Here is a 26671-nt window from a genome sequence, read left to right as displayed (position 1 = left end):
CATAACTCCAGGCTCTGGAATACAGATATCAGAACATTGTGACCTTAAATAAGGAGCTTTGATTTATGAGTTAGCAAGTAATTGATTAACCCCTACTGATCACTATCTAAGCAAGACTTAGTAACCAGGAACAGGCCCAATAGATAATTCAGGTCACATGAAACAGAATATAAAGGCATATTTACCACAATATAACTAACACAGCACATGGTGTAATTGCAGAAGTGCCCCCTAGAAGTCTCTCTGCTATAATGTAGTTAATTACCATTTTTTCAAATTGTATCTTGTTGCAAATTCATTCTTTATTGGGTCTGACAGGCTTTGTTACAGGAGGTAATCAGAAAGTGTAAAGCTGGCCATACACTAGTAGGTTTTCAAAGGAACGTTTGTACGTACATTGATATAGAAATTCTCATCAGTACATTAGATGACTTGAAGAATGTCATTCGAATGTCCTTCAAAAACTATTTGATTTTAACATTCAAATGAAGTGAATTGGCTTTCCAGACAAAAACAATCACTATTAGTTGTTTGTTTATTTGACATAAATATTCCATCCTGCTCCTTCGAATGTTTTCTACACTGTGGGTAAAAACAAATGTCAGTTTGACCCCACTATAAATTAGAGAAACAATGAATTACATTTTTTTATGAGGTTTTCCCAGGGTATGGTCGACTTAACTTGAGACCCGGGCATATATTATTTAGAGTGTATTTTTATCTATTTTTTTTTGGAAGAAAAGAGTAATGTTTTTTTTTTTTTTGCTGCTATTTTTGGCCTTGTTAATTGCATTTCCTCTAACTTTCTATCCATATGACAATGTTGCAACCTGGACAGCAAATAATGAAAAATCACCAACAGGGGCACATGTAGTTGTAGTAAAAAGCTGTTGTGGGTTAACCTTATTATAAAAAAAAGTGTTTTATTCTGTCTGTGTGCCTCTTGAAGGTTTCTCCTTACCTCCTGTCCTACTGATATGACCAGAACAGGAACTGAAGGGAAATAACACCTATGGGACCACAGAGAGCAATAAGAGTCTACTAAAGTTCAAAGTTTATCAAATATTGAAAGAAGAAAGTTGTGTTTGGAGATACACTTTAAGGTATGTTTAAGTTTTTGCACCTGAAATAGCTTGAGCGCTGAAGCATGTTGCAGAATCAGGTTTGAGATATAAATGTGTTTTGTGAATCATCTGTGTATCCAGTCTCTTTCATTTCTGCAAATGATGTGTTCACATACACTAGCAGAAATTAGACTATAATACACACATTTTCTAATCTTCAAGTCCTCCCTCCCTGGTTTTGTTCTCATACATACCTTACATCCAGGAGTCTTCAGGCTGGTGGGTTGACATTATGGGTACTTCCTATTCTTCCTTGGTAGAAGTAATGGGGTCTTTCTTCCTGAACTAGGCAGCACTTATGCAATAAGGACAGAGCACTGGTTAGCCCAGGAGTGCTGTGAGCTCAGGTTGTGTGTTGATTTACCACCCATTGTGAGGCTGCCACACAATTGCAAAAAACATACTTTGTACAACTTTGTAATAATATTTGTCCACGTCTTACCACCTTAAGAGATTTAATTCATAATTAATGGCCAGCATGTGTTTTTTCTCTATCTTTTCCTTTCTTATAACATGTTTTCTTTCTACAATCAATTCCATCATCTGAAAAGTATATTATGGCTATCATTTTAAATCCTTCACACATGCATCTTGACCATAATTATAGTACAATCAAAGACAAGTCATTATACTGTGCCATGAAAACATGTGAGACAAATGGCAGCGATTGATTTTGTTGGGGAATACTAGGAACATAATAAGAAAAATGTAGTGTCCTAATGATCGATACTTGTTGTGCTTTTGGGTTCTTATGGAACTGTCATGTTTGTAAAAAAGCATTTATTTATAATCTAAACAAGCAGGGATGCACTCACAGAATCCAGTGCCTAAGGTCACTTTAAATGAGGGCACCTAATGAGCTGTTAAGGTTTAAAAAGAATATAATAGCAGTGCTACGTGCTTCTACACACTATTTAACAACCCCGGAAGGAAGATTTGAAAGATGAAAGTATAAAATAGGCACTTGCCCTATCGTACTATGCATTCTATATACTGTAGCTAATGATTTGCCTCAAATGCAATGGCTTCACAAGCAGAAGAGTAACAAATACATCATTAAAATTATCTATCTATAAAGTGATAGATAGATAGATAGATAGATAGATGACTAGAAAGGTAGATATGGTATAGAAAGTATAGATATATGGATAGATAGATAGATAGATAGATAGATAGATAGATAGATAGATAGACAGACAGACAGACAGACAGACAGACAGACAGACAGACAGACAGACAGACAGACAGACAGACAGACAGACAGACAGACAGATAGATAGATAGATAGATAGATAGATAGATAGATAGATAGATAGATAGATAAAACATACTGTGAAAGAGATGTGCCCCCACTGAATCTCTGACACTTTGTAAAGGTACATTAGGCAGAGTTATGTTTATGATAGAAGTTGAATAGTCTTTTATATGACTGCTAAAAGAATGTCACTGATGTTAATCAGGAAATGTTTCTGCTGAGGCCAACATAATGCTCGTGCTGGTTTATTACCTAACAATATGCTAATTTGGTTTTAATGACTCCTCTATATTTATGCTAGATAGCTGTGTGGCCTGCTTGGTTATTAATGTCTGTAGAATTCTAAGTCATTTATCCAGGTGTTCCTGTTTTAAACTTTTCACCAAGGGAGTCTATGCTAATACACAACATATGGCTATTTTGTAACCTTGCTTTATTGTCAAATGTGGTGTATTTCACTCATCCATGAAACATAACTTATTGCAAGGTTTAGTAGATACCCACTGTAAATCATCTTGGAATTTCACAGTTCTAAGCAAATAATTACAAAAACATAATAAAATCACTTAAAAATACATATTTTCCATGACCTCACTGTTACAGTAGGCAGAATGGTTGAATTGAATAATAGAACTCGTTTGGCACCATATATATTACAAGCAGTCATTGATCATGATGTGAATCCGCATATTAAAAGTTTGCTGCATCACTATCTCACAGCAATCAGATTGGGTTCCTTAGCATCTTTTCTGAACAAGATTAAAGTGGTATTAAAGGCATTTTTGTAAAATAGCAAACATGTCATACTCACCTGCTCTGTGCAGTGGTTTTGCACAGAGCTGCCCCAGTCCTCCGCTTCTTGGGTCCCCCACCAGAGCTCCTGGCCTGCCTCTCCTGCCAAGTGCCCCCAGAGCAAGCAGCTTGATATGGAGGTCCAAAGCAGGCTCTCTCTCGAGCTGATGATTTGCATCTCCATTCACACATTCAGCCCCACACCCTCTCTCTCCTCATTGGCTCACTGGCTGTGATTGACAACAGCTGGAGCCAATGGCTCCCGCTGCTGTCTCAGTCAATAAGCAGGGAGAGTACCTGGAGAGCCGAGGTTCTCTTGTATATTGCTGGATCACAATGGGGCTCAGGTAAATATTAGTGGGGCTGGGGGGGTGCTGCACACAGAAGGTTTTTTACCTTCATGCCTAGATGCATTAATGCATGAAGGCAAAAAAAACTTGAGCCTTAACAACCACTTTAACCTCCCTGGAGGTATTCCCGAGTGTAGCTCGGGGTAAAGTTTCAGTACCAAAAGCGGTAACCCCAAGCTACACTCGGGCTTACCATGCAGCTCTGCTCCGGCATCTGTTCTTCACTTACCTTGTCCTGCGCTCCCGCGATGTCCCTCCTGCGGTGTCCCCGGCAATGTAATCCGGCGGATGCCGGCATCTGTCATCTAGGTTCCGTCCCCTGCAAGCGTCGGGACGTACGGGAGACGGAACGGCGGGAAATTTGAAAATGACCAAAAGTGACATTCACTCAATACACTAAAATCACATAGTATAACATTCCTGTATCAAACCATTTCACATACATTTTGTCCCTAGTGCTTTGTCCTGTGCCCTGCCTGCATTTGTACCGTTCTTTCTGCCTGGAAACTGAGAAATGTCTATGGCGTCCAAAAAGCGTCCCTTTAGGTCAAAAGCGGTTTTAGACCAGCTAGAGAACAGCGATAGTAAATTAGAACCACTTGCAGAATTGAGTGATAATGATTCATGGGGAGATTCATCATCGGACACTGAAAACGATTTTGCGACTTTGCTCAGTGATGTGCAAACTTGGCGCTATATTTCAAATTTCAGTGTTTTTGGTTTGATTATATTATTGAATTGAATTTATTATTATTATATTATTATTTTTTATGATTATGATTTCGTGCTTCAAATTTTATCATACCCGGGATGTTTACTAGACTCTTGTTCGGACAGATTTCAGTGAGTTATTCCTAAAAATTACAGGCCTACAATAAAAAAACTATATATTTCCATGCAAAAAAATGTACCGCTTTGAGCACAGAAATATGGACATAATCAGACCGCTAGGGAGGTTAAGATGTGTGCCCTTAAGTATGAAAGCTCTGGGTGTTGTGACCTGCACTTTCAATATGCAGCTTTTCCTAATGCACAGGCACAAGGTGTCACCAAACACTCCACACAGTTCCTCTATAACAGTCAAGGGATACTATAGTGAAACTGCACTAATTAAGTCTTGGTTCACACTACTGCGACCTGAAAGTCATATGACTTAAAGTGTAACTTTGCCAGGCAACTTGAGTAGTACTTTGAAGCAACTCTAAAGCAACTCTGAAGCAACTTTCAGGGAATGCCTGGGTAATCATCCTGTAATGTCAGATCCAAATCACATCAATATAGATGAGGATCCGACTTGGAGGCGACTTCCATTAAAGTCTATGGTCGGTTGCCTTGAGGTAGTACAGGAACCTTTTCTAAAGTCAGAGTAACTTCAGTAGTGCTAATTAAGACAGCCCTCATTGACTAACATGGGATTTCACATGTCATGCAACTTGGGGTCTTGTGGCAGTGTGAACCGAGCCTAACACATCTAATGGGCTAACTGAATGAATATGCATTTAAGGGTAAAGTATACGACTCACAATGGGGTATAAAAGAAACTTTCATAGTTCTGGATACATTTTCTTTAAAAGATAGATTTACCTTTAACAAAACAAATGCAATTCTCCCTTCTTGTCCCTCCTTAAATGATCTACAACTTTCCAAACCATCTGCTTTCATACCCCAGATTTCAAGTCTGTGACTAGAATAGAAAAACTACAGGGTAACATGCTAACATGGTGGCCTATATAGTCTTGACCCAAGTTATGTTCACTGCATGTTTACATATGGTTATTCTTATTTATTTACCTCTGAGAGGAATAACATAAATCTAAGGTGTTTCATTTTTGGACACTGAGGCCAAGTCAGGCTGTTGTTCCATAGATTGAGAAAATAAGTGTTTATTAGAGATGTGCATTATGAAAAAATAAGTTTCATCTTGTTTCAAATTTATTCATTAAATAAATAATTTTGTTTCATCATATTCACTATGTTTGAATTATTCTTTTTGGAATTATTTTCATATATTTGGATTTGTTTTATATATTAGGATTTGCTTCGTATATTTGTTGTTCCAAATCGATTTGTATTTTTGGAAAATTGGCTATATTCATTTTAACTTGTTAATTCATGTTAATTTTTTATTTCGGGAGATTACTTACTGGATGAATTTCAAATTAATTAATTATATTACGATTCAGAGATTCTGATGGGTCCACCTCTATCCAACCCAAACAAAATAAGTAGGAATCATCAACTTATTTCACTTTTATACCTTACTGTATTTATTGCAATATGTTTCCATTTCATTTGTACTGCATTTTTTTTATAAATGATGAAAAATGTTAATACAAAATAAAAACAAAATGGATCCAAATAAACTTTGACAGTTCGTTATGTTGTTACTGTATTTCAGATGCTTCAAATATTAATTAACAAAAGGCCTAAACTATTGCATCATGTCATTTGAATGAAACACATGAATACATTGTTTCTATATCATTTATTTTGGATTCGTTGAATTTGGTTACTGTTGTGATTTGGAGATTTGGGTACATCCGAAACTCCCCCAAAAAATGTCATCTGAATTTCAATTTGTAATGAAACAAATCGTACATGTCTAGTGTTTATCAGAGTACCCTGACTTTCTAGGCAAGTAGGATGCTTACACTATGAAAGAACCTGGATAGCAAGTGCCTGGAGATGCCTGTGCTGAGTTAGGCAAGTATGTACCACTTCATGCCTACAATAAGTAAGTTGCCAAATAACATTCACATAAAACTATAAGTCCCCCTTGAAAAAATCTCCAGCTTTAATTTCTTATTTACTACATAGACTTGCAATGATTTGTCATTTCATTAATAATGGTGTGTGGGGATTTGTTCCCTAACAGATTTGCTGTGTTTGTGTGAGTATTTCTGAAAAGCCTTCTGCAGAACATTGTGCCCAAGTACCATCTGTATTACATTATCGATCAGTCTCTGAAAGGGTCATCCCCACCTTCCTCCACAAAACACCCTGGGTGTAATGATGTAATGATTGTCATTGGCATCACTATATTCTATGATCAGTATCTGTCTAGAATGTACGATTGTTGTAAGTAAATTATTAGATTCCTTCACGTTGACTTTCTTTCTCCCATTTCCTTGGTTAGCTAAAGCCACCATGATAATTTTTTTCTGCTTAAGACTGCTGGCTCTTTACCTTTTTGGCTGACACTAGCTGTAAAAATACCAAACCTTCTGTAAATATGAGAAATTTGAATAATTAATTTTTGCTAAGTGCAGAAAAAAAAACTTAAAACGGCACATTTTTAGCACTATGTCTAAATAATATTGGTCAAGCAAAGAATGTAAAAAAGCTTAAAGGTTAAATAAATAGGATGTTTTCTAATATTTTTGAAAGCATTACATCAATCAACAACACTGAGCAAGTAAATGCATTAGATGTCTATCTCTCCAGGGAATGGCACAGGAATCACAGTGGCTCATCTTTTAGCTTTGATAACATAGCTGCTATGTGCAATGTTTACCTTCAGTGCTTCTCATTTCGATCAGTAATCACCATCGTCAAATGGAAAAGCAACATGTAATAATACATTTTGAAGTGACTGAATTCAAGTCACTTTATGTCCCAAGAACTTCGCTGACCAAGCAGATCAGTTTACAGATGGATAATTTTGTTTTTGTGCAGGTTTTGGCACCAATGATTTCACAGACTGAAAGTCTAGCATTCATTTTTTGACATAACAGTATAGCTTCCATTATATATGTGATAGTTGTATGTTATATATTGGCATAATTATATCAATTTTACATAGGGATTAAAGGGAGACATTAACAGTTTTGTGTTCATTTTATTTGAAGGACAGCTATACCCTAAAAGCAGAAGTCTAGTTTTGTTTAGTGTTTTTGTGTCTTTCCCCTACAAACACTTAAAAAAAGCAGTGTAGTGAAGCAACACTCTGAGCCCTGACTGCATAATCATGGTGCCCCTGGGGCGGGTCCATGATATCCTGGAATAAAGCTGCTCATCATTCAACCCAGAAAGCAGACCATCTAATGGGGGAGAACAAGCACTGCAGGGGACAGCTTCAGATTGAAGATAATAAGAGTATTGCAGCAAAGGTTGTTTATCAATTTATCTTTTATTGGGCCAATGTTTGTTGGAATTCTACTTTAACCACTTAATGACAGCCCGCCCACAATGTACTGCGGATGGGTGGGTGTTGTAGACAAAGAAATGTACTTCGCTGCCTACATCCGAATTTTGGACTTGCGCATGATTGCCTCTTGGCTGGCACCTGGTCTGACTGTACACAGCGGGAGCCTGTCAGCAAGTCCCAGCCAATGATTCATGCCCAGAACCTTCTGACCACCTGTGTACAATCACAGCTCAGAGCTCTGTGTTGAAAATCAACACAGAGCTCTACAGTATACAGTATAACTCCTTGATTGCCCTAAACATTAATCCCTTCCCAGCCAGTGACAGTGTATAATATTATCAATGATCACTGTATTAATGTTTGGGGATGTCAGTGGCAGTTAGTCAGTTCTCCCCAGCATCAGTTAATATCGGATTGCTTTCTATACTATCACAGCCCCATTATAAGTTGCTGATCACCATTAATAGTTTTTTTTTTTAAATTCCAGTATATATACCATAGTTTGTAGGTGCTATCACTTTCATGCAAACCAACCAATATACACTTATTGTTTTTTTTTTTATCAAAGACATGTAACAGAATACAGTTTGTACAAAATTTAAAAAGAAATTTAAAAAAATTATATTGGATATGTTTTATAGCAGAAAGTAGAAAATATTGTTTTGTTGTCCTCCAATTTTTCAGTATTTTTTATTTAAAAAAAAAAAAAAAAGTGCTGCAGTGCAGTATAGCAAAAAATGACCTGGTCACCATTGCCAAGGGGGTAAAATCTTCTGGAGCTTAAGTGGTTAACAAAATTACAACTAACCCCCCACTAATAGCTCATCTATGTGAAACCCTCACCCTAGCTGCTCAGAAAAGAAGAGGACTTGAGAGAGCAGAGTTGAGATCTTTGATCTGCTGGTCCTTTATTCTCAAGCAGTCTGGGTGTGTGTTTGACTAAACTGTGCTACTTTTGCAAGGCTGCTGAAGAAGCAGGAGTTTTCTTGCTTCTCTGAGCAGTTGTTTGAAAAGTATGCCTTTCCAGCTCAGTAGAGGCATAATTTCTAAAGCTAGAGACAACTGTGCACCTCTTTGGAAAGCTTCAGGCTGCCAATTTGAATAGTAGTAGCAAAAACTTTGGGCTAGGCAAGGTATCAGCCTAGAGCACTACCATTCCTGAGCTCATTCCTGGAAACAGGTGTCATTAAATGTAGAAAGAATGTCTCTAATAGACATGTTGTATCAGTAAACCTTGCCAAAAGACAGCCACTGGAGGGCACATGTGTGGCTCCAAGTCATGGCAGACGCATGATGTAAATGCAGTGCTTGTCTGCTTTCTTTAACCCCCACTTCAATTCAGCCAGCTGATATCAATCTGAAGGCATCAGCACACTGGACTCACCACCACCCGATGGGTGGGGTGTGGGGGGGGGGGCAGGTTTGCACAAGCCTGATCAGTGGAGGAGAGCAGGTTTAGCTCTCAGTGCAGCTAGAAAATTGACCACGCTGTGCTCTCTTGCCTAATGTGATCAGTTTGCCAAAGCAAAGCAGAGGGACTGGAGGGAACAACAGGTATTTCACACAAAGGAAGCAATACAATGAGAACAGGCTACATTTTCATACAATAACATGGTACAGCAGGCAAAAATCAGGAATATGAAATGCATATTCTTTAATGCAGCAGATGAAAGACACATCATTCTTCCCTTAAACATCAGAAGATGTCCAGGTTTGCCATCAGTACAGAACTGGCAGAAAACAGAGGGACCCAGGTACACCCATCTATTGAGAAGTATGGTCAGAAGTGGTCTTCATGGAAGAATTTTGGGCAAAAAGCTATACCTCAGATGTGGAAACAAGGCTAAGCAACTCAGTTATGCACAAAAACATAGGAACTGGGATACAGAAAATGTCAGCAGGTGCTCTGGACTGATGAATTAAATATTTGGCTGAAGCAGGAAAATATTTGTTCACCAAAGGTCTGGAGAGTGGTACAATAATGAGTGCCTTCAACTGGAGATTTATGGATTAGTGGTGTCCCCAATACTGAGAAATACAGGCAGATACTTATGCATCATACCATATCATCAAGGAGCAATGTGATTGGCCAAAAATGTATTATGCAGCAGGCCAATGACCCCAAACACACAGCCAATTTCATTAAGAACTATATTCACCATAAAGAAGAACAAGGAGTCCTGAAAGTGATGGTTTGACTCCCAATGAGCCCTGATTTCAACATCATGACGTTTGTCTGGGAAAACATGAGACAGAAGGATTTCAAGCAGCATACATCTACAGATGATCTGTGGTTACTTCTCCAAGATGAATAAATGATTATTATAAGTGTCGCGCTCCATCAATATTAAGTAATAATCGTAAAACATAATAAGTATAAATCAGCACACACATATATATATATAAAATCCTCAGAAATCCCTTAAAGTCATATCAATATCCTTCCCCTGAAGTACTAATAAAACATATATTCATTGACTTAAACCCAAAAACCCACAATTATAGTGAAAAAATCAAGACCCAAAGAGATTACCCAAAAATAAAAAATATCAAATATATATAAAAGAACAAAAATAAAATAAAGTCCCAATATGCAAAGTGTCCAAATAATGTGTCCAAACAAAGATCAATTTCTTGATAGGAAGACACTTCCTACTCCATTGAAGAAGATGCAAATCAATCACAGGTGCTCTTCAAATACCTCAAAAAACAAAATCTCAACATAGTATATTACCTTTTAAATCCCAGAACTAAAGTGCCACATTTTAAATCACTAATCACTATTTTATATCACTGCAAACTATATATAGTGCATAATTACCCTAAAACAAACAAATTCCAGCTTGTAATCAACCACATATGTACAGAGTGTCCTTAGATTGGTATCCTCTTGTTCCTCAGGACCCTAAAACAAACAAATTCCAGCTTGTAATCAACCACATATGTACAGAGTGTCCTTAGATTGGTATCCTCTTGTTCCTCAGGACCTCACAAACAGACCAGGAATCAGTATGTGAATTATAATCATATATAAAATTTATTGTAGCCACTTACATATAAAAACGATAAGATCAGCAAGACAGCATCAAACTCCTCATGCCCAGTATACGATCCCTTTTCCGTGTGTAGAGGGTCTCCCGATCACCAGGTAATTCCCCCTTGCTACTCCTATCCAGCACTATCACTTTGTAGCTCTGGGGGACACCTGAAGTGCACCGTTACTCTCCAGACCTCCGACACACACCTTATGTCCGTATCCTTGTTGACAAAGTCCGGAAGAGACGAAACGCGTCCAGGGCACGTGACGTTCCCGGAAGTGCTGCGGCAGCCATTTTGGATTCTGAAATCCCTGTGTGTTGGAGGTCTGGAGAGTAACGGTGCACTTCAGGTGTCCCCCAGAGCTACAAAGTGATAGTGCTGGATAGGAGTAGCAAGGGGGAATTACCTGGTGATCGGGAGACCCTCTACACACGGAAAAGGGATCGTATACTGGGCATGAGGAGTTTGATGCTGTCTTGCTGATCTTATCGTTTTTATATGTAAGTGGCTACAATAAATTTTATATATGATTATAATTCACATACTGATTCCTGGTCTGTTTGTGAGGTCCTGAGGAACAAGAAGATACCAATCTAAGGACACTCTGTACATATGTGGTTGATTACAAGCTGGAATTTGTTTGTTTTAGGGTCCTGAGGAACAAGAGGATACCAATCTAAGGACACTCTGTACATATTTGGTTGATTACAAGCTGGAATTTGTTTGTTTTAGGGTAATTATACACTTTGTATATAGTTTGCAGTGATATTTAAAAAAATTTTTTTTTTTTTCTTCACGAGTGCTGTGACACTGGAGTGTTTTTTTTGCATGATACACGTGTGGCACTTTAGTTCTGGGATTTAAAAGGTAATATACTATGTTGAGATTTTGTTTTTTGAGGTATTTGAAGAGCACCTGTGATTGATTTGCATCTTCTTCAGTGGAGTAGGAAGCGTCTTCCTATCAAGAAATTGATCTTTGTTTGGACACATTATTTGGACACTTTGCATATTGGGACTTTATTTTATTTTTGTTCTTTTATATATATTTGATATTTTTTATTTTTGGGTAATCTCTTTGGGTCTTGATTTTTTCACTATAATTGTGGGTTTTTGGGTTTAAGTCAATGAATATATGTTTTAATCATAAAACATATATTTCATTTTTACACTTAAATATGTGACAAAATACCTGTGTCAATCTACAAAATAAATAATATGCCTTTACCAGAATTAATATTGCAATTTGTGCTTAGAAAAGTGGTATTAATCAAAATATAGCTACATATATATACCCCAATATAATAAATAATCAATATACAATATAAAATTGAATTTGCCTGATGAAGCCACGTGACCCCATGGCGCAACGCGTAGGGAGGGGCTCTGACGTCACGACGCCATTCAGACAACACACGCGGCGAGTACAGACAGTGTGCAAGAGCACACACTGAGACAATATTTACTTTGAAACACACCAATTGATTTTATATGATGTGAGTGTGCATTTGGAGATATAATAAAGCTATTTTTAAAAAGGATAAGGCACTATGCATTTATTCTCTTACATGATAACCAAAAATATGGAGGAATAAAGAGGAGAGGTGGAGGAAGTACTGAGACCCCTGGAGGACGAGGGGAGAAATCCCTAAACATCCATTACACATACAAGGATCAGCAAGTCCAGGAGACCCCCAGTGGGAGAAGTGTAATATTACAGTTTAGCCATCATCTTTTTTTATACAAGATTACAGTATGAAAACTACCATCCTGTCCACATAAGGACACAACAGTGATTTTAGCCTTACTTAAAGGTTTGGCTAAAAGTGAGGTGAGCACATAAATTATCCACACACATCAAGATCAGAATCATGGAGTGGACTTTAATTTAAAAATCATTTAAAAATCGTTAGAATTGCACATTTTAATTTTATATTGTATATTGATTTTTATATTGGGGTATATATATATGTAGCTATATTTTGATTAATACCACTTTCTTAAGCACATATTGCAATATTATTAATTTTGGTAAAGGCATATTATTTATTTTGTAGATTGACAGGTATTTTGTCACATATTTAAAAGTGTAAAAATTAAATATATGTTTTATGTTTATTAGTTAATATTGGTGGAGCGCGACACTTATAATAATTATTTATTAATCACTCTTTCGCAGTTTATGGGTATGTGTAAAAAGTGTTGGTGAACCACAATAATAGGAATTAGCACCAATTATTCACAATTAATTAATTTATTTTATTTAATACAACATAGTAGCTCACAAGTACACACACTTATTATTACTTCTCCTAGATGTTTGGAACAACCTACCTGCAACATTCCTTGAGAAACTGTATGCAAGTGTACCTAGTAGAATTGATGCTGTTTTGAAAAGTGTGGTCACGCCAAATATTGATTTGATTTGGATTTCTCTTTTGTTCATTTACTTTCTATTTTCTTAATTGTTAAAACAATACTTCTATTTCTGAAGACATTCTACATTTAGAGCATTTTTAACACCTGTCTAAAACATTTGAACAGTAGTGCATATCACTCTTTATGCAAAGGAGATACAGTATACCCCATTCCCATTTATGCATTCATATATCACCAATACACCAAATCCTGGGAAAAAAACAGCCACACCTGACAAACTACAGACCTATAGCCCTAGTTAAATCTGTTCTATAAAATTTTTACAAAAGTCCTGGTTAATAGACTAATCCAACAAATTCCTTGTACTATAAATAAAGAATATGTTGGCTTTGTCCAGCTGGACATAAAGGGGATAACACTAGATGTACCATAGACTTGAAGTACTAAATAGGACCAACTCCCCTACCCTCATACTGAGCTTAGACACTCAAAAAGCCTTTGATAGATTAGGCTGGCCCTATATGTATTCTACCTTCTCTCACTTTTAATTCAAAGACCCCTTCTTTAACTCTTTGAAAGCTTTATATTCCCATCCTTCACTCCTGGCATGTTCATTTCCAATGAGTAATGGTACCAGACAGGGATATCCACTATTCACTCTATTATGCATCCTCTGTTTAGACCGCCTAGCTGAAGCTATACGTTCCCTCCCAGATATTCATGGAGTATTTATACAGCATAGGGAATATAAGTTATTTTTATTTGATGCCATTTTATTGACATTGACAGACCTCCATTTTTATCTTCCAACACTGCATATGCTGTTCTCAACTTTTGGATTTCTATCAGGTTATAAAATCAACATTGCCAAGACAGAAGCTCTACCCATTCATATTCCTCTTACTTTACTCATTTCCTTACAGATGAAAAACCCCTATCACTGGTATTCCCAGTCCTTTAAATACTTGTGCACTTACATAACACCCACTTACTCGGCCCTGTATAATGCTAATTATTCTCCTCTGTTCCAAGAAATTTCTCTCATGTTGAAACAGTGGGATTCTCATATTATCTCTCCCTGCTCTGGAGAATAAATGCACTTACGATGGCAATTTCACCAAAATTATATCTATTCAAAACTTTTCCAGTCTTGATTTCTATCTCACAACTTTGGTCTATTTAGAGGACATTTATTAATGTTAACTGGCACAACAAAGCTCACCAAAGAGCCAGTCCAGCACTTTTTTCTCTAAGATCTCTAAGGGAATTGGGAGCACCAGATGTGATTAAATGCTATTATGCAACACATTTATGTAACATTGCTTCTTGGTCCACTCAATATTCACCTAATAGATGGGCAGAAATTGTAGCTTGGTTCATCTGTCCCTCCCATCTCTGCTCCTTGGTGTGGTCCAACTCAACTAATGCAAATGTTCTGTTGAAGCACTTATGTTTAGCTACCATTTTGTTCACATTGTCAATTTGGAACAAATGTCATGTAAAGTATTCCCTCTCTTCGCCATGTCCTCATTGGTCCAACTTTTTATATAACCCAGTGATACCGGAGAGTATGTCCTAAGGGAAAATGATAAAAAAACAAGAAACAAAGAGGGCGCAAACGTCTGGTGTATTATCTGCAACACTTTATTAAGGGGTGACCGACAACACATATATACTCACAAGTCTAATTGAATAGATGTCTTAACATAAAACACAGTTCCAGAAATCAGCTCTCCAAATGCCACAAATGTACAAATGACAATGCCAGCTTATGTGTTTTGGGAAAAAGGCCCCCTTCCTCAGAGCAGTGTCTCTGAGGTTGCTATGGCAGGAACTCACACTGAAGAATCAAGTCTCTATTCTTTTTGTAAGGGCAAATGATGCCTTAGGCCCCATGCATATATTTTCCATCTGTGTCACCAGTATATTGTAAGCTACGCTCCTTTGAGGAACTTCAGACAAAAATCTTGTACACACGGGGCAAAAATTGGCCAAAATCGGTTTAGCATGAACCAGACGGCTTTTGTCATGTGTGTACAGTTCTCTGTTCAACAGAATCTGGGCTCACAACTGGCTTCTGACAAATGGGCATACTGGAAAACCAGCATCCAATCAATGCTTGCAGTCAATGGCTGTGAGCACTGATCAGTGTGCTCTGGCAGGGGGCAGTCCCCCTGTCAGAGTACAATAGCACAGCGAGAGAGAGATTGCCACACTAACATTGCTTTTGTTAGCATGGCAATCTAATCTGCTGGCTTGAACAAAAAACTTCTAACGTGTACCCAGCTTAAGAAATGCATTGTGAAACACCTTTTTTCTCTTATTTCCAAGTTAAACACTACTTTTCCATATAAAATACATTTAGAAACCTCTATTCTTCATAAAGAATCTTTGCTTTCTGTAGATCACCATACATGCGTAAGTAGGTGCATATTCGTCAACCTCCCTTTTTTTTTTTAATCACTGGAAAAAATATGGGAATCCACCTCCAAATCCTTACATTTATGGTGCAGAGAGTAAGTACTGGATATTTTGGTACAGAACACCAGAGATACTTTATTGCCATAATCAAATGATATTGGAGTCTTGCTGGAGATACAGCTACAACATAGTCTCACAGAACCATATCCTCATCCAATTTTTCTGGGCTTATATAATCTCCATTTTTTAACAAGTCCTTGATTTGTCTTCCCCACTGGACCCTGTCCACTATTTACAAGGTTTACCTTTCCCTGGTATTGTTCAGCACTCTAAAAAACTAATTTGGCATATTTCTAGCATTTTATCTGCTGCTAAATGAGCCATTTTGTTGTTCTAGCTATCTACAGATCCACCCTCTCAATCCCAGCTACTGAAAATCATTGCAGATATCAGGAGAATGGAATATCTCACAGCAGCACTTTAACACAATTCAACAAAGTTTGGGCTGCATGGCACCAATCTGAGTTTGGTCTCTCTTCCCTCCTATCATTCCCTTGATGACTTTTTTTTTATTATTGGCCTTTAGCTATGTTAACTGTTATTTTTACTTATCTATGGTATATACCTTATGTTTCCTACAACCTTCTTATAGATTCTCACTATTTGCGGGATTTTGAGTTAGGGCTGTTCCCACCTCAACTCATGCATTGGACTTCCACTTGTTGTGGTTTCTTATAACCATATTCTCTGGTTTCTTTGTGATCTGCAATTGCGTTATATATATTGTGACATTCTGATTATTTAAGATATCTATCTTTGATGCTGATGTATTTATGAATCTCTTTTTCTTGTTAATTTTGAAAAACTCAATAAAAATACAATTAAATAAAAAGCCACTAAAGCTTCATGGTTTTTAGTTCTGAATGTAAACAGCAGAAACATAATCCATACTGGACCAACCATGTAGAGCCTTGGCATATTTGTAGGAATTGGGACACAACAATATATATATTATATATATATTTTACTTAAGGCCCTTAAAAAAGACGTACTACTAGGAAACAAATTTGATTTGACATTAAAAAAAGTTCTGAAATGCCTTGGCTCCATGATTATAATGTAAATAGTAGTCAAAGGAGAAATAGTCACTAATACACACAGTAGTTGTTTTGTAGAGGTTCCAAGCTAGTACAGGACTTGGCATACTTGGTCTTTTTAGCTTCCTGATATTTGGATCATTGTCAGAGGTGTTGCATAGTAGCAAACAGGGCACTTCATGGCCAGAATGAAATGTTACTGCATGTGTGACCCCTCTGTGCTACAAAGCATATCGTGTGGGCTCTACAGAACCATGTAAGGAGGTTTAGGTTTCGTTAAATTACAGTCCTAGGTAATGGTCCTTCGTCCTCTGGCAGCTACTGACACTGATGTGCCATGTCAAAAAGCAAGTGTTTAAAAACAAGCTAAAATAGGGCAGCACAGTGGCTAAGTGGTTAGCACTTCTGCCTAGCAGCACTAGGGTCTTTGGTTTGAATCTCAACCGCAGCACTATCTGCACGTAGTTTGCATGATTTCTCTGTGCCCGTGTGGGTTTCCTCTCACACTCCAAAATTCGTGCTGGCAGGTTAACCAGATGCTGTCTAAATGGGCCCTAGTATGTGTATATATGAATGTGAGTAAGGGACCTTAGATGTAAGCTCCTTGAAGGCAGGGACTGATGTAAATATACAATATACTGTATATGTAAAGCACTGCGGAAATTGATGGTGCTATATAAGCACCTGCAATGAATTAAATTTCCATTTTTAAAAAAAGCAAACATAGGTCAGGAGACACAGAGGTGAACAGGCTATCCAGAACACAGGTCAAGGTAATAACCAGAAAATCTATCAGAATACCAGTCTAACATTTCACTCCTTTACCTCCTGCTGTCCCCATAATCACAAATATTAAAACTGGGAAGGCATACATGTAGCATCCACTCAGTTGGGGCTGCTACAAAAGGAGCTTATGCACAAAGAAAAGTTTAGATGATCTGATGATAAAAAATATAGGTTTCCAAGTCAGCTCCAAGTCAGCTTCCAAGTTAGCTACAACATGTTTCATTTCTCAGGCATCATCCCTATTCTTATTTCCGACCTATGCCTCTGACAAATTATTTTTTTGCAGACCACATGGATAAAACATAAAAAACAGTGCTATTCATTGCAGTGATATTTCCCTGCTTACATTTGCCCTTTGTTTCACATTTGGTACACTGCATCAATATCAGTGTTTTAAACTCCTTTTGGCCTCATACACACAGGCTCAATAAAATAAGCCACAGTTTTTCCCAGAATTTGGCAGAAAAAAAAACAATGTTACAGCATGTATGTGTGTTTATGTGCATTTATGTACGTTTATGTAATGTGAATGCATTCTACTAGCCACAACATTAATTTATTCTGCCCATTGGAATACATTTTTGTACATACAGTATGTGCATGTTTACATTGGTTTATGTGCATTTTTTCTGTCCAAAAGCTCCTCTCAGAGCACACCTTTGGTGTGATTTTTAATGTGTGTAAACACTTCTCTCCAAATACACTTATAAACACCTATGTGTGCATAGCAATCGACTAACAGAGGTGCTTTTACAGACATTAATAATAATAATAATAAAAAGAAATTCCCATATAAGTGGTATTTTAAAAGGGTAAGTTCCCCTTTCAACACAAATTACTGTAATAAATGCACATTTAAAGCATTGCAGATCGCTGGTGCCATGCAGATCTCCTGAAGACCTTTCAGTGTATCTGCTTCCTCGTACTTGGGAAGCCAAAACTTACTGACAGGAACACTCAATGAACTACCACAGTGCTCACAGGGCTATGGTAGTTAATTGAGAATACAAGCTGACAGCCACAAAGGCTGCTGGGACATCTAGTTTTCTCATTCACAGAACACTGTGAATGAGCGACGTGGCTGGACAAAGCCCTGCATGGCCACATTTTTTTTAAAACTGTGACATCTAGCGGGAGAAGAAGATCCCCCACTAGCTGTCACAACAGGAGCTGGATGCAGGAACCGGTCCATTCATAACATTTTACATGTTACACCCCAAAGATAGGTGGAACATGTTACGATAGGTGAACTTATCTTTTAAGCTCCATGTACATGAGGCCTAAATCAGATGTAATTTCCCACCTTTGTGAAGTGGTTCACTTTAAGTTCATCACAATACGCACAGTAAGAGTTGCAAAAATCTTCCAGATAAGGGCAGATGGCTTCAAAAATGGTCAGGCTGTGTTTCGTAATACTCAAAATAAATTTAGCTATTGATATGTATGACAAATACTGTAGAATGTTGATCCAGTGAAAATCTGATTGCCTTTGAGGATCAAAAAGGATTTTTATTTACCCTGGGCTAAGAACTGTGCCTTATACTGTGTTTTTGCCTTCCTCTGGATCAACTGTGGATTTGGGGTTCTGGGGTTTTTTTTATTGCATGCATTTTAGCAGTGAAATCCTCTGGGGAAATTTTAAGGTGGTGGAAAGAGTGGTGGGCGAATAGAAATACATAGGAGGATTTTTACTGTTCCAATTAGGTAGTTCTAGCCCAGATAAACACTATCTAGGTCTCTTTAATAGTGTGATGTCGGTCAATAGATAGCTCTACATTACTTCAATAGGGTCAAAGCATACATCAATAATATATATATACACACTGTATATATTATATATTCTGTATATTTTGAACAGAGTCATCTTGGAAACCATATTCCATATACAGTTAATTTAAAGTGATACGAAACAGACCCTGTTTAGATTACATTATCCCTTCTCTTTCTGTATGTGGATGATGACAAGTTTTTTCCTAATTGATATATAGCTGCCACATGACCCAGTTGTTCCCCAGCCTATCTGCAGGGAAAAATGGCAGGAGGAGCTTCTAGTCCTCTGCTAATGGTCACATGTTCACAATAAAAAACAGTCTTTGGGATACAGAGTAAAAATTAATAGTTAATATCAATAAACTGTCATACAAATATATATTTTAAATCAATTCCTTATTATTTTTTGGCAATAACATGGTGTGGGCAGATTTCCGCTATTCACAGGCTGTGTCATGCCCCTCCAGCCTGTGTCTTAGAATAACAGGGAGGTGAGGCCTCCATCAATCAATATGTAATATCCCACCCTCATTGTGTTTAGCTGGTTAGTAAACATGGAAGAGGAGGGAGGGAGTGGGCTGTCATTTTCCAGAGTGTATACACCCACATGTGGGACTCTAGAGTCACATGGGCTGCTCAGATATGAAAGTGAGGAAATGCTCAGTGTATAAATACACTGAAAACTGAGCATCTGCAGTAGCTGCCTACAGTTGCTCTGCAAAATCCCCAGCTGCAGTGGGGACATGGACAGAAGGGGGAGACAGAGAAAAGCAGGATCAAACAGGTTTTTTGCAGAATTCAGAAAATAAATCCCATAATGACTGAATGAGTATGAACAGCATGTAATACAGCATTTACTGATAGTTTTTAATGATGTGGGTTTAATGACATTTTAACCTCTTCACGCTGGCAGCACACAAATGTGTGGCCTTCCGGCATCTGGGCCTAGACACCGAGCGGCTGCACATTTGTGTTCTAATAAAAAAAACATATGTGCTGAGAGCAGGCGCCCTGCGCGCTCCCAGCACACATGTCCGGTACTCACGGAAAGGTCCCGGTCTCCTCTTTCGATCGGGACATTTCCCAATCATGTGACCGCAGTGATGGTCACATGATCCCTAAACCCCGTCCCGCCTCCCGAAACTCTTAAAGGGCCGGGAGGCGCCGGCGTGAAGGGGTTAAAGGAGACGTATAGCCAATGCTTTTTTGGCTATACTTCTTCTGTGGATCATAGAAGTGCAGCTCATTCTGCACATCTGTGAGCTGTTTTCAGTTGACAGCAGGCTAAATTCCATAGCTGACATCACTGAGCTGGGCCAGGCTCTGAAAAGAGTCCGAACAACTCAGAATCCTGGACTGGCACATGGCTCAGCCTATCAGCAATCTGCGGACAGCCTGAGCTAGCCCCTCCCGCCCCCTCTGCAGCCCAGTGCTCTAGTAAGCTCTGGCTTTCTGCTCACAGTGGAGGGGAGAACTGAGTGATCAGCAATGTTTGATCGCTCAGTTCTCACTGCAGAGCCAGCGGGGGACAGAGGCAGTATTGGATCCACCCAGGTGAGTATAAATATTTTTTTTATTTTTAAACTCCATACTTTACTTTTAACTTTTTTTTATTGTTCTGTTCTTCATGAATACAGTTTACATGGTGTAAATGAGAGCACTGTATCTATGAGAGTCATTGCATTGTACATATAATTAAAACTGAATTAGAAAAACAATTAAGACATACATTGTAAAAGAAAAAAACTGCTTTTGATGCAATAATCATCTTCAATCTGAAGCTATCCCCTGCAGTAATTTCTTTCTGCCACTGACAACAGTCTGCTAAAATGAATGGCAGCCAGCATCATCCAGCATGCTTTCTTTGAGCTCGGGTTGTCATGGACTCGCTCCCTTAGACCATTTGCCATCATGCTGGCCTGTGCTCAGAATACTACTACTGCTCTGAATTATACTCACATGTCACACATACTATATATCAATATGTGAAATTAAGCATTCTATAGAATATAGAATGTTTTTAGGCAAAGCAAAGCAAATGCCTGTGCTATTTTAATATGCTATATACTTTTCCTAGGTATTGTATATAATACAGAATGACAAGTACTATTTAGGCAGAATGCCTGGTATAATGCCTAAGAAATGTGTGAAATATTAAGTGGTTCTTACTTTGACATCTAATTTTCACCATTCTATGGATAGCCTAATTTTACACATTGATGGCAACATATACTGTATAGAATTTAAAGTACATGCAGGTGGGATTGTTATAAAACTTAAGTACATTTTCAAAATAATATTAAAACATCATTAAACAGAACATTGTGGTCATTCATTTAAATACAATAATATTTCCTTTTTTTTACCTGCATGAATCTGTTCCTGTTATATATTGTGATAATCTTGAATGGAGAAGTGGGATTAAGCGCAGATCACACCACCGTTTTTCCCATCTTAGGGCAGGTGATGTTGGCCATGAAGAGCACGACAATGTGTCCTGTGAGGGAAAGGCAGAATGCAAATATTTTATTGTAAAACTTAGACAGCAAATCTTTGCACGATCAGTCTTTTGTGCATTTGCAGTGAAAATAGGTAGTCAGTATGAGTTTTAGGATAATTTTATAAAACCTTAATAGTATCATTAAAGCAATGGCCATTGCTATACAGTTTTCATAACACAAATATAAACTAAATACACACTGACTGTCATCATTATTATATTTTAAAGTAAGCCTAGCATCAGATATGGGTTTTATGTTAAGTGTATAAATGCAAAGTAATGTATAAGTAAAACCTTTACAGGTATTTATTACCTCTCAAAGACATCACAGTTATCACCCTAACAATTCTTTCACCTGTTTTTTTTTTCCAGAAGGACAGTGCCATTTTTGTTCAGCCATGTTTGTAAATCATAGTGTATGTGTATTCACAAATATCTGACACAAATCAGCCCTTTGCTGCAGCCTCTTGCCTTGTGACTTGCTATAAAGTTACAACATTGTACTATAGCAAAGTAAACATGTTCTTCTACTTGCAGCAGGCAGATGATATCATTTTATCTAGGAAAAGTAACTTGCCTGGAGCTCAAGGATTTTTTTTAATGATGTTGAAGCGTTTCTGGAAAATTATACTGTTTCTGGATACTGTGACATGTCAGGAATTTATCCATGTAGAAAATTAGTGAAAGGTTCACTTTAAGGTTCACACAATATTTCAGTGGCAAGAACGGCAATGATGTGCAATGTGCAATGACCCATCTTACTCTGTTATTTCTCTTCATGTTTCCTTACCAAACATGCTTGTTTGTAGGTAATTGACATGCTGCTCATGCATTTTGTTTTACATGAACTGTAACAAACATCAGGCCAAATATAAAATACTGGAAAAACGGAGAGCAGGTATATATGTCAATAAAACACCACTAATTATAGCAATCTGTGTGTGAGCAGACAAGCAGTCCAGTCTGGTAACCAAAGGAACCATTTAAAGCCTAAGTTTAGTTTTAAAAAAATCAGCACAAGGGATGTTATTTATTATCAGAGTGGTGTGTCATTTGTGCTTCTGGATCCTGATTTAATAAAAATGTTCTTCCTCCAATTCCCCACTGTCACGAGAACCAGAGAGCACGTGGAGACAGATTGCAAGGAACCCGACGTGCGGGCGTTTATTGGGGAGGTTTTTGGGGCACAGACAATAGTTCCGTTAGTCCACAAATCCACACCAGACACAGCAACACAGTAAAGTTCTCTGGAAGGCAATATGGAACAACAGGGGGCTGGTAGTCCACAGGGTTCAGTAGGACAGTAAAGTAGCGGTTTCGGGAGACTTTGGGTTCCTGGGGGGAATTGGGCTCAGCCTTTTGGGCAGCATGGGGTTAGACCACTTACTAGATGTGGGGAGCCAGGCACGGAGGGTTACAGTCCACACCGGCATCACAGGGTCAATCCACACAGGCAGCTCCAGGCAGCGAAGGGTTAAGTCCAGGCAGATTCATGGAGAGCAAGGGGTTAAGTCCACTTACTAGATGCGGGGAGCCGGACACAGAGGGTTACAGTGCACACTGGCAAAACAGGGTCAATCCACACAGACAGCTCCAGGCAGTTAACCCCACACAGGGGAGGGATCCAGCAGCAGAGGAGAGGAGAAGGGAGCTGGGGAATGGAAGCCGAGAAGAGGCTGGCACGCAGCACAGACCTCTCACACACGCAGCCAAAAGAACACAACGGGGGGTGCCCTGCTCTCTCTTAAGTACAGAGCCAGGCGCGTTGCTGTTGCCATGGTAACCCAAGACTTCGCTTCCGGTTACCATGGCAACGGTGCCCGTCCCCCACGTCTCTGGACCCGCCCAGGGAACACGGCCTTTGTCCCTGTCGAGTACGGAGCCCGGGAAGACGTGCAAGAGGGGGCAGGGAGGGAAGTGACAGGAGGGGGCCTGTTTGTGGATTCCCACAGTAGGGAGCCGATTTTCTGGCATCCAGCCAGGAAAGCAGGATGATCCCTCAGCAGGGGGCCAGACTGCCTGTGACAGGCGGGTGAGGGGCTGCTGGGGGCTGCCTGTGTCAGGGACACGGAGGACTAGAAGTCCCACCATGGATGGGACAGAAGAGTGAGGGGCTGCTGAGGGGTGGGGGGTGGCAGGCAGCAAGCCTAGAGGATGGGGGGAAGGGCCAGCTCCGTGACACCCACTATCATTGTTTCTGTAATCTTCAAGTGTGGCAGAAGTTAATTTAGTCAAGAGAGCTGCCCGACTATGCCTTCCCTTTCCATGACCCCTCCTCCAGTCATAGAAACTATCAACTTTCAACTATCTATGTATGGAGGATGTGCAGCTGATTGAAAGGTCAGCCTCCTCCATTCATTGACCACATTTTATTCATTGAAACTGTAGTACAGATTCTTTGAATGGCGGAGGTGGACAGAAAGGGTGGTCATATTCAGTGGAAATCACAAAATGCCCCCAAATTAACCCAATGACTTAAATTAGGTTATCCCGATGTTGACATTGGTCCCCTTGGGTAAATACACAAGCCACCATACCTAAAATTGTAGACAGTACCTCTGTATGTCATGCTATGCAGCTATGAGCTACTGGGGTTAGCCTGACTTTCTCAGTGTAATCTGATGTACTAAATTACATATTGTGTACTGCTGGAAATCTGAAAACATGTATTCTTGCTCTGCATCACAATAAGCTACTGAGTGGACTCTTGCTAATTTATCTTTTTTTCCTTTTTTTGTTTTAGTTTGGTACACCGTATACCTTTGTATTCGTGTATGTGTATAAAAAATAAAATCAATAAAAATTTACCTTTGAAAAAAAAGAAAGGGTGGGCATAGTTGGGCATTCTTGATGTGTGACTGCCATAGCTCCCCTAGCTCTATTAACCCCTGCCGCACAGCACGATTATAATGGCAGAGATTTATGTGTTGAGGTGTCTGAGCATATAGATTTCTCCTAAATCAGGAGACAGTAGGACAAGGAATGTTTTGCTGAGTGGGCTTAATCCTTGGAATACTCTCAATTTAGGACCATTTTACGCTGGAATACGTGTGTTTGAATGTGCATTTTTTGCACATTCACAGGGTTTCTATTTTTCACAGTTCATTGAAATGAATGTGCAAAATGCAGGCACTATTTTTACAAATTGCTCTGCATCAAACTGCATTGTATTGTGGTGCCATGTGGTTTGGTGACTACAAACTGGGTTTGCTAGATGCATTTGGGGTGCAATTACCACAGAATGGAACCTGCACACGTCTAACAAGGGCAGGGCATCCCCATGTGGTGTGAGAAATACACATGAAAACGTACCTTTCTTGTACCACATTCCGATGTGAGAGGGCCCTTGAAGCTAAATCTAACGCCTGTTTCAAACATATTACTTTGCTCATCACTGCAACTCCATTTTTATACTTGAAGCACTACCCCTGTAGGGATTGCTGAGTTTCGGGTCCCCCTATAGTCCTGCACAGCCAGGCAACACATTTTTCACACAGACTTGCATCCAGGAGACAGTGACCAGTCTTTGAACTTGTTTTTTTGGATTTTATTAGGGAATTGAACTTGGATGGGGTAAGGGATGTATAGGATGCCCAAAGGGAAAGGCAGCTCAGGGAAATCTTCCTGGAACTATGTACAAGTCTCTTTAGAAAGCAAAAATTTTCTTCTGGAGAGCTAGCCAGCATCTCCAGGTGTACCACCCTAGAGCCCAGATGAATCCTCTCCTTATCCAACTGTTCTGCGTGAATCCCTAGGCAGGAGATCCAGTGTCTGTCACTTAAGATATAAGACAGTTCTGGGTAGAAAACTAATCTAGTTTCTCACTAGAATGCTCCTGCCCCTTTCTGGCCCAGTGGGTGTAGGTCTACTCACTTAGTCCTCTGTCTGTGAGCTGATGGGTCAGTGGCTACTCTCAGGCTTTCTTCTGGACCGTTCTTTCCCTGCTGCACAGATGGTCCTCACTCTGGGGGCTGGTGATGTCCTGAGCTTTACTCCTTTCCAGCTCCACTGCCTGTAGGTGAGCCCCTTTCTATCTGGGCCCCCTCCCAGGTGCCTGCTTTCCAGCCTCTAGTGTGTCCCGCTCAGTGCCAAGGTGTCCCGCCCTGAGAGAGGCTCCCCCCCAACTTTCCCTGGGTATCTCAGCTGCTGCAGAACTTTTTGGAGAAGGGAGGGTGGGTATTCTGTGTATTGCAGTGCAGGGCAGTGACTGGCAGCAGTGAAGTTCTCAAACCCCAAATACCCCCCTTCCTCATCCGTAGCTCTCCACCCTAAACAATAACCCATTCCACCCGAACTCTCCTGCTGCTGAGCAGGCTCTTTCACATTTGAAGGCTGCCCTAGGCTCATGCCAAGCCTCCTGCTTGAAGATTGGCCAAGGTCCTCCAAGTGTGTAAGCCAGCCCCTCCCCTCCCCCACCCACTGCTTATAGAATCTTCTCCAGGCTCTCTAGAGCATGGGGAGGTATCAAGGAACTGACCTCCAGAGCCTTTCAGCTGTGACCGAAATTTAACCTCCCTCTGACTATCAACATAGGCTGCTACTCTGACTAACAATTGAACACTAGCTCCCCCTTGCTATCTAGGAGTATGCTATATACTCATCCTACTTATTCCTAATTGTTCATTGGAAGAATCAAAAGAATATGAGTTCAGGTATAAAATCAAGTTTACCAAGCATCCTTCCAGCTTTTGACTTAAAACAGTCTATTGTCTAAAGACTAAATATAATATAGCATAAACAATTTTATACAAATCTTAATCAAATGTATCCAAAATTCTCTTCACTACATTTCTTCTTTCAACAGATGTTAATAAGTCCTTTTTAAAGTGCAACTAGAGCTAAATATTGTTTTAAATTTAAACTGAAAGGTTTTTATTGCTGTCTCTATTCTGGTTAAGGGCATTTCTCATCACTTTGCGCCCTGATCCCCAACCAGGAAATGCAGGAGCTTACCCAGTGCGGAAACAGACAGCAATAAACATTGCACAACATTTTAGGAAGACAAATTGCAC

The 26671-nt window shown here is 39.1% G+C and overlaps 1 protein-coding gene across 1 annotated transcript in view; it reads right to left on the bottom strand.

The window, feature by feature from the left end:
- SNTG1 (syntrophin gamma 1) overlaps nt 1–26671 on the bottom strand; it is a 709360-nt gene that overhangs the window by 84770 nt on the left and 597919 nt on the right. Inside the window, exon 13 of the mRNA XM_089678410.1 lies at nt 21526–21656. Within this exon, the coding sequence (XP_089534536.1) occupies nt 21526–21656 (131 nt within the window). The remainder of the gene's footprint in view (nt 1–21525; nt 21657–26671) is intronic.

This window comes from Staurois parvus, unplaced genomic scaffold, assembly GCF_062004578.1.
Source record: "Staurois parvus isolate SC_StPar_1 unplaced genomic scaffold, SC_StPar_1.0 ptg000205l, whole genome shotgun sequence".
Taxonomy (NCBI): Eukaryota; Metazoa; Chordata; class Amphibia; order Anura; family Ranidae; genus Staurois; species Staurois parvus.
This window is presented reverse-complemented; position numbering and strand designations above follow the sequence as displayed.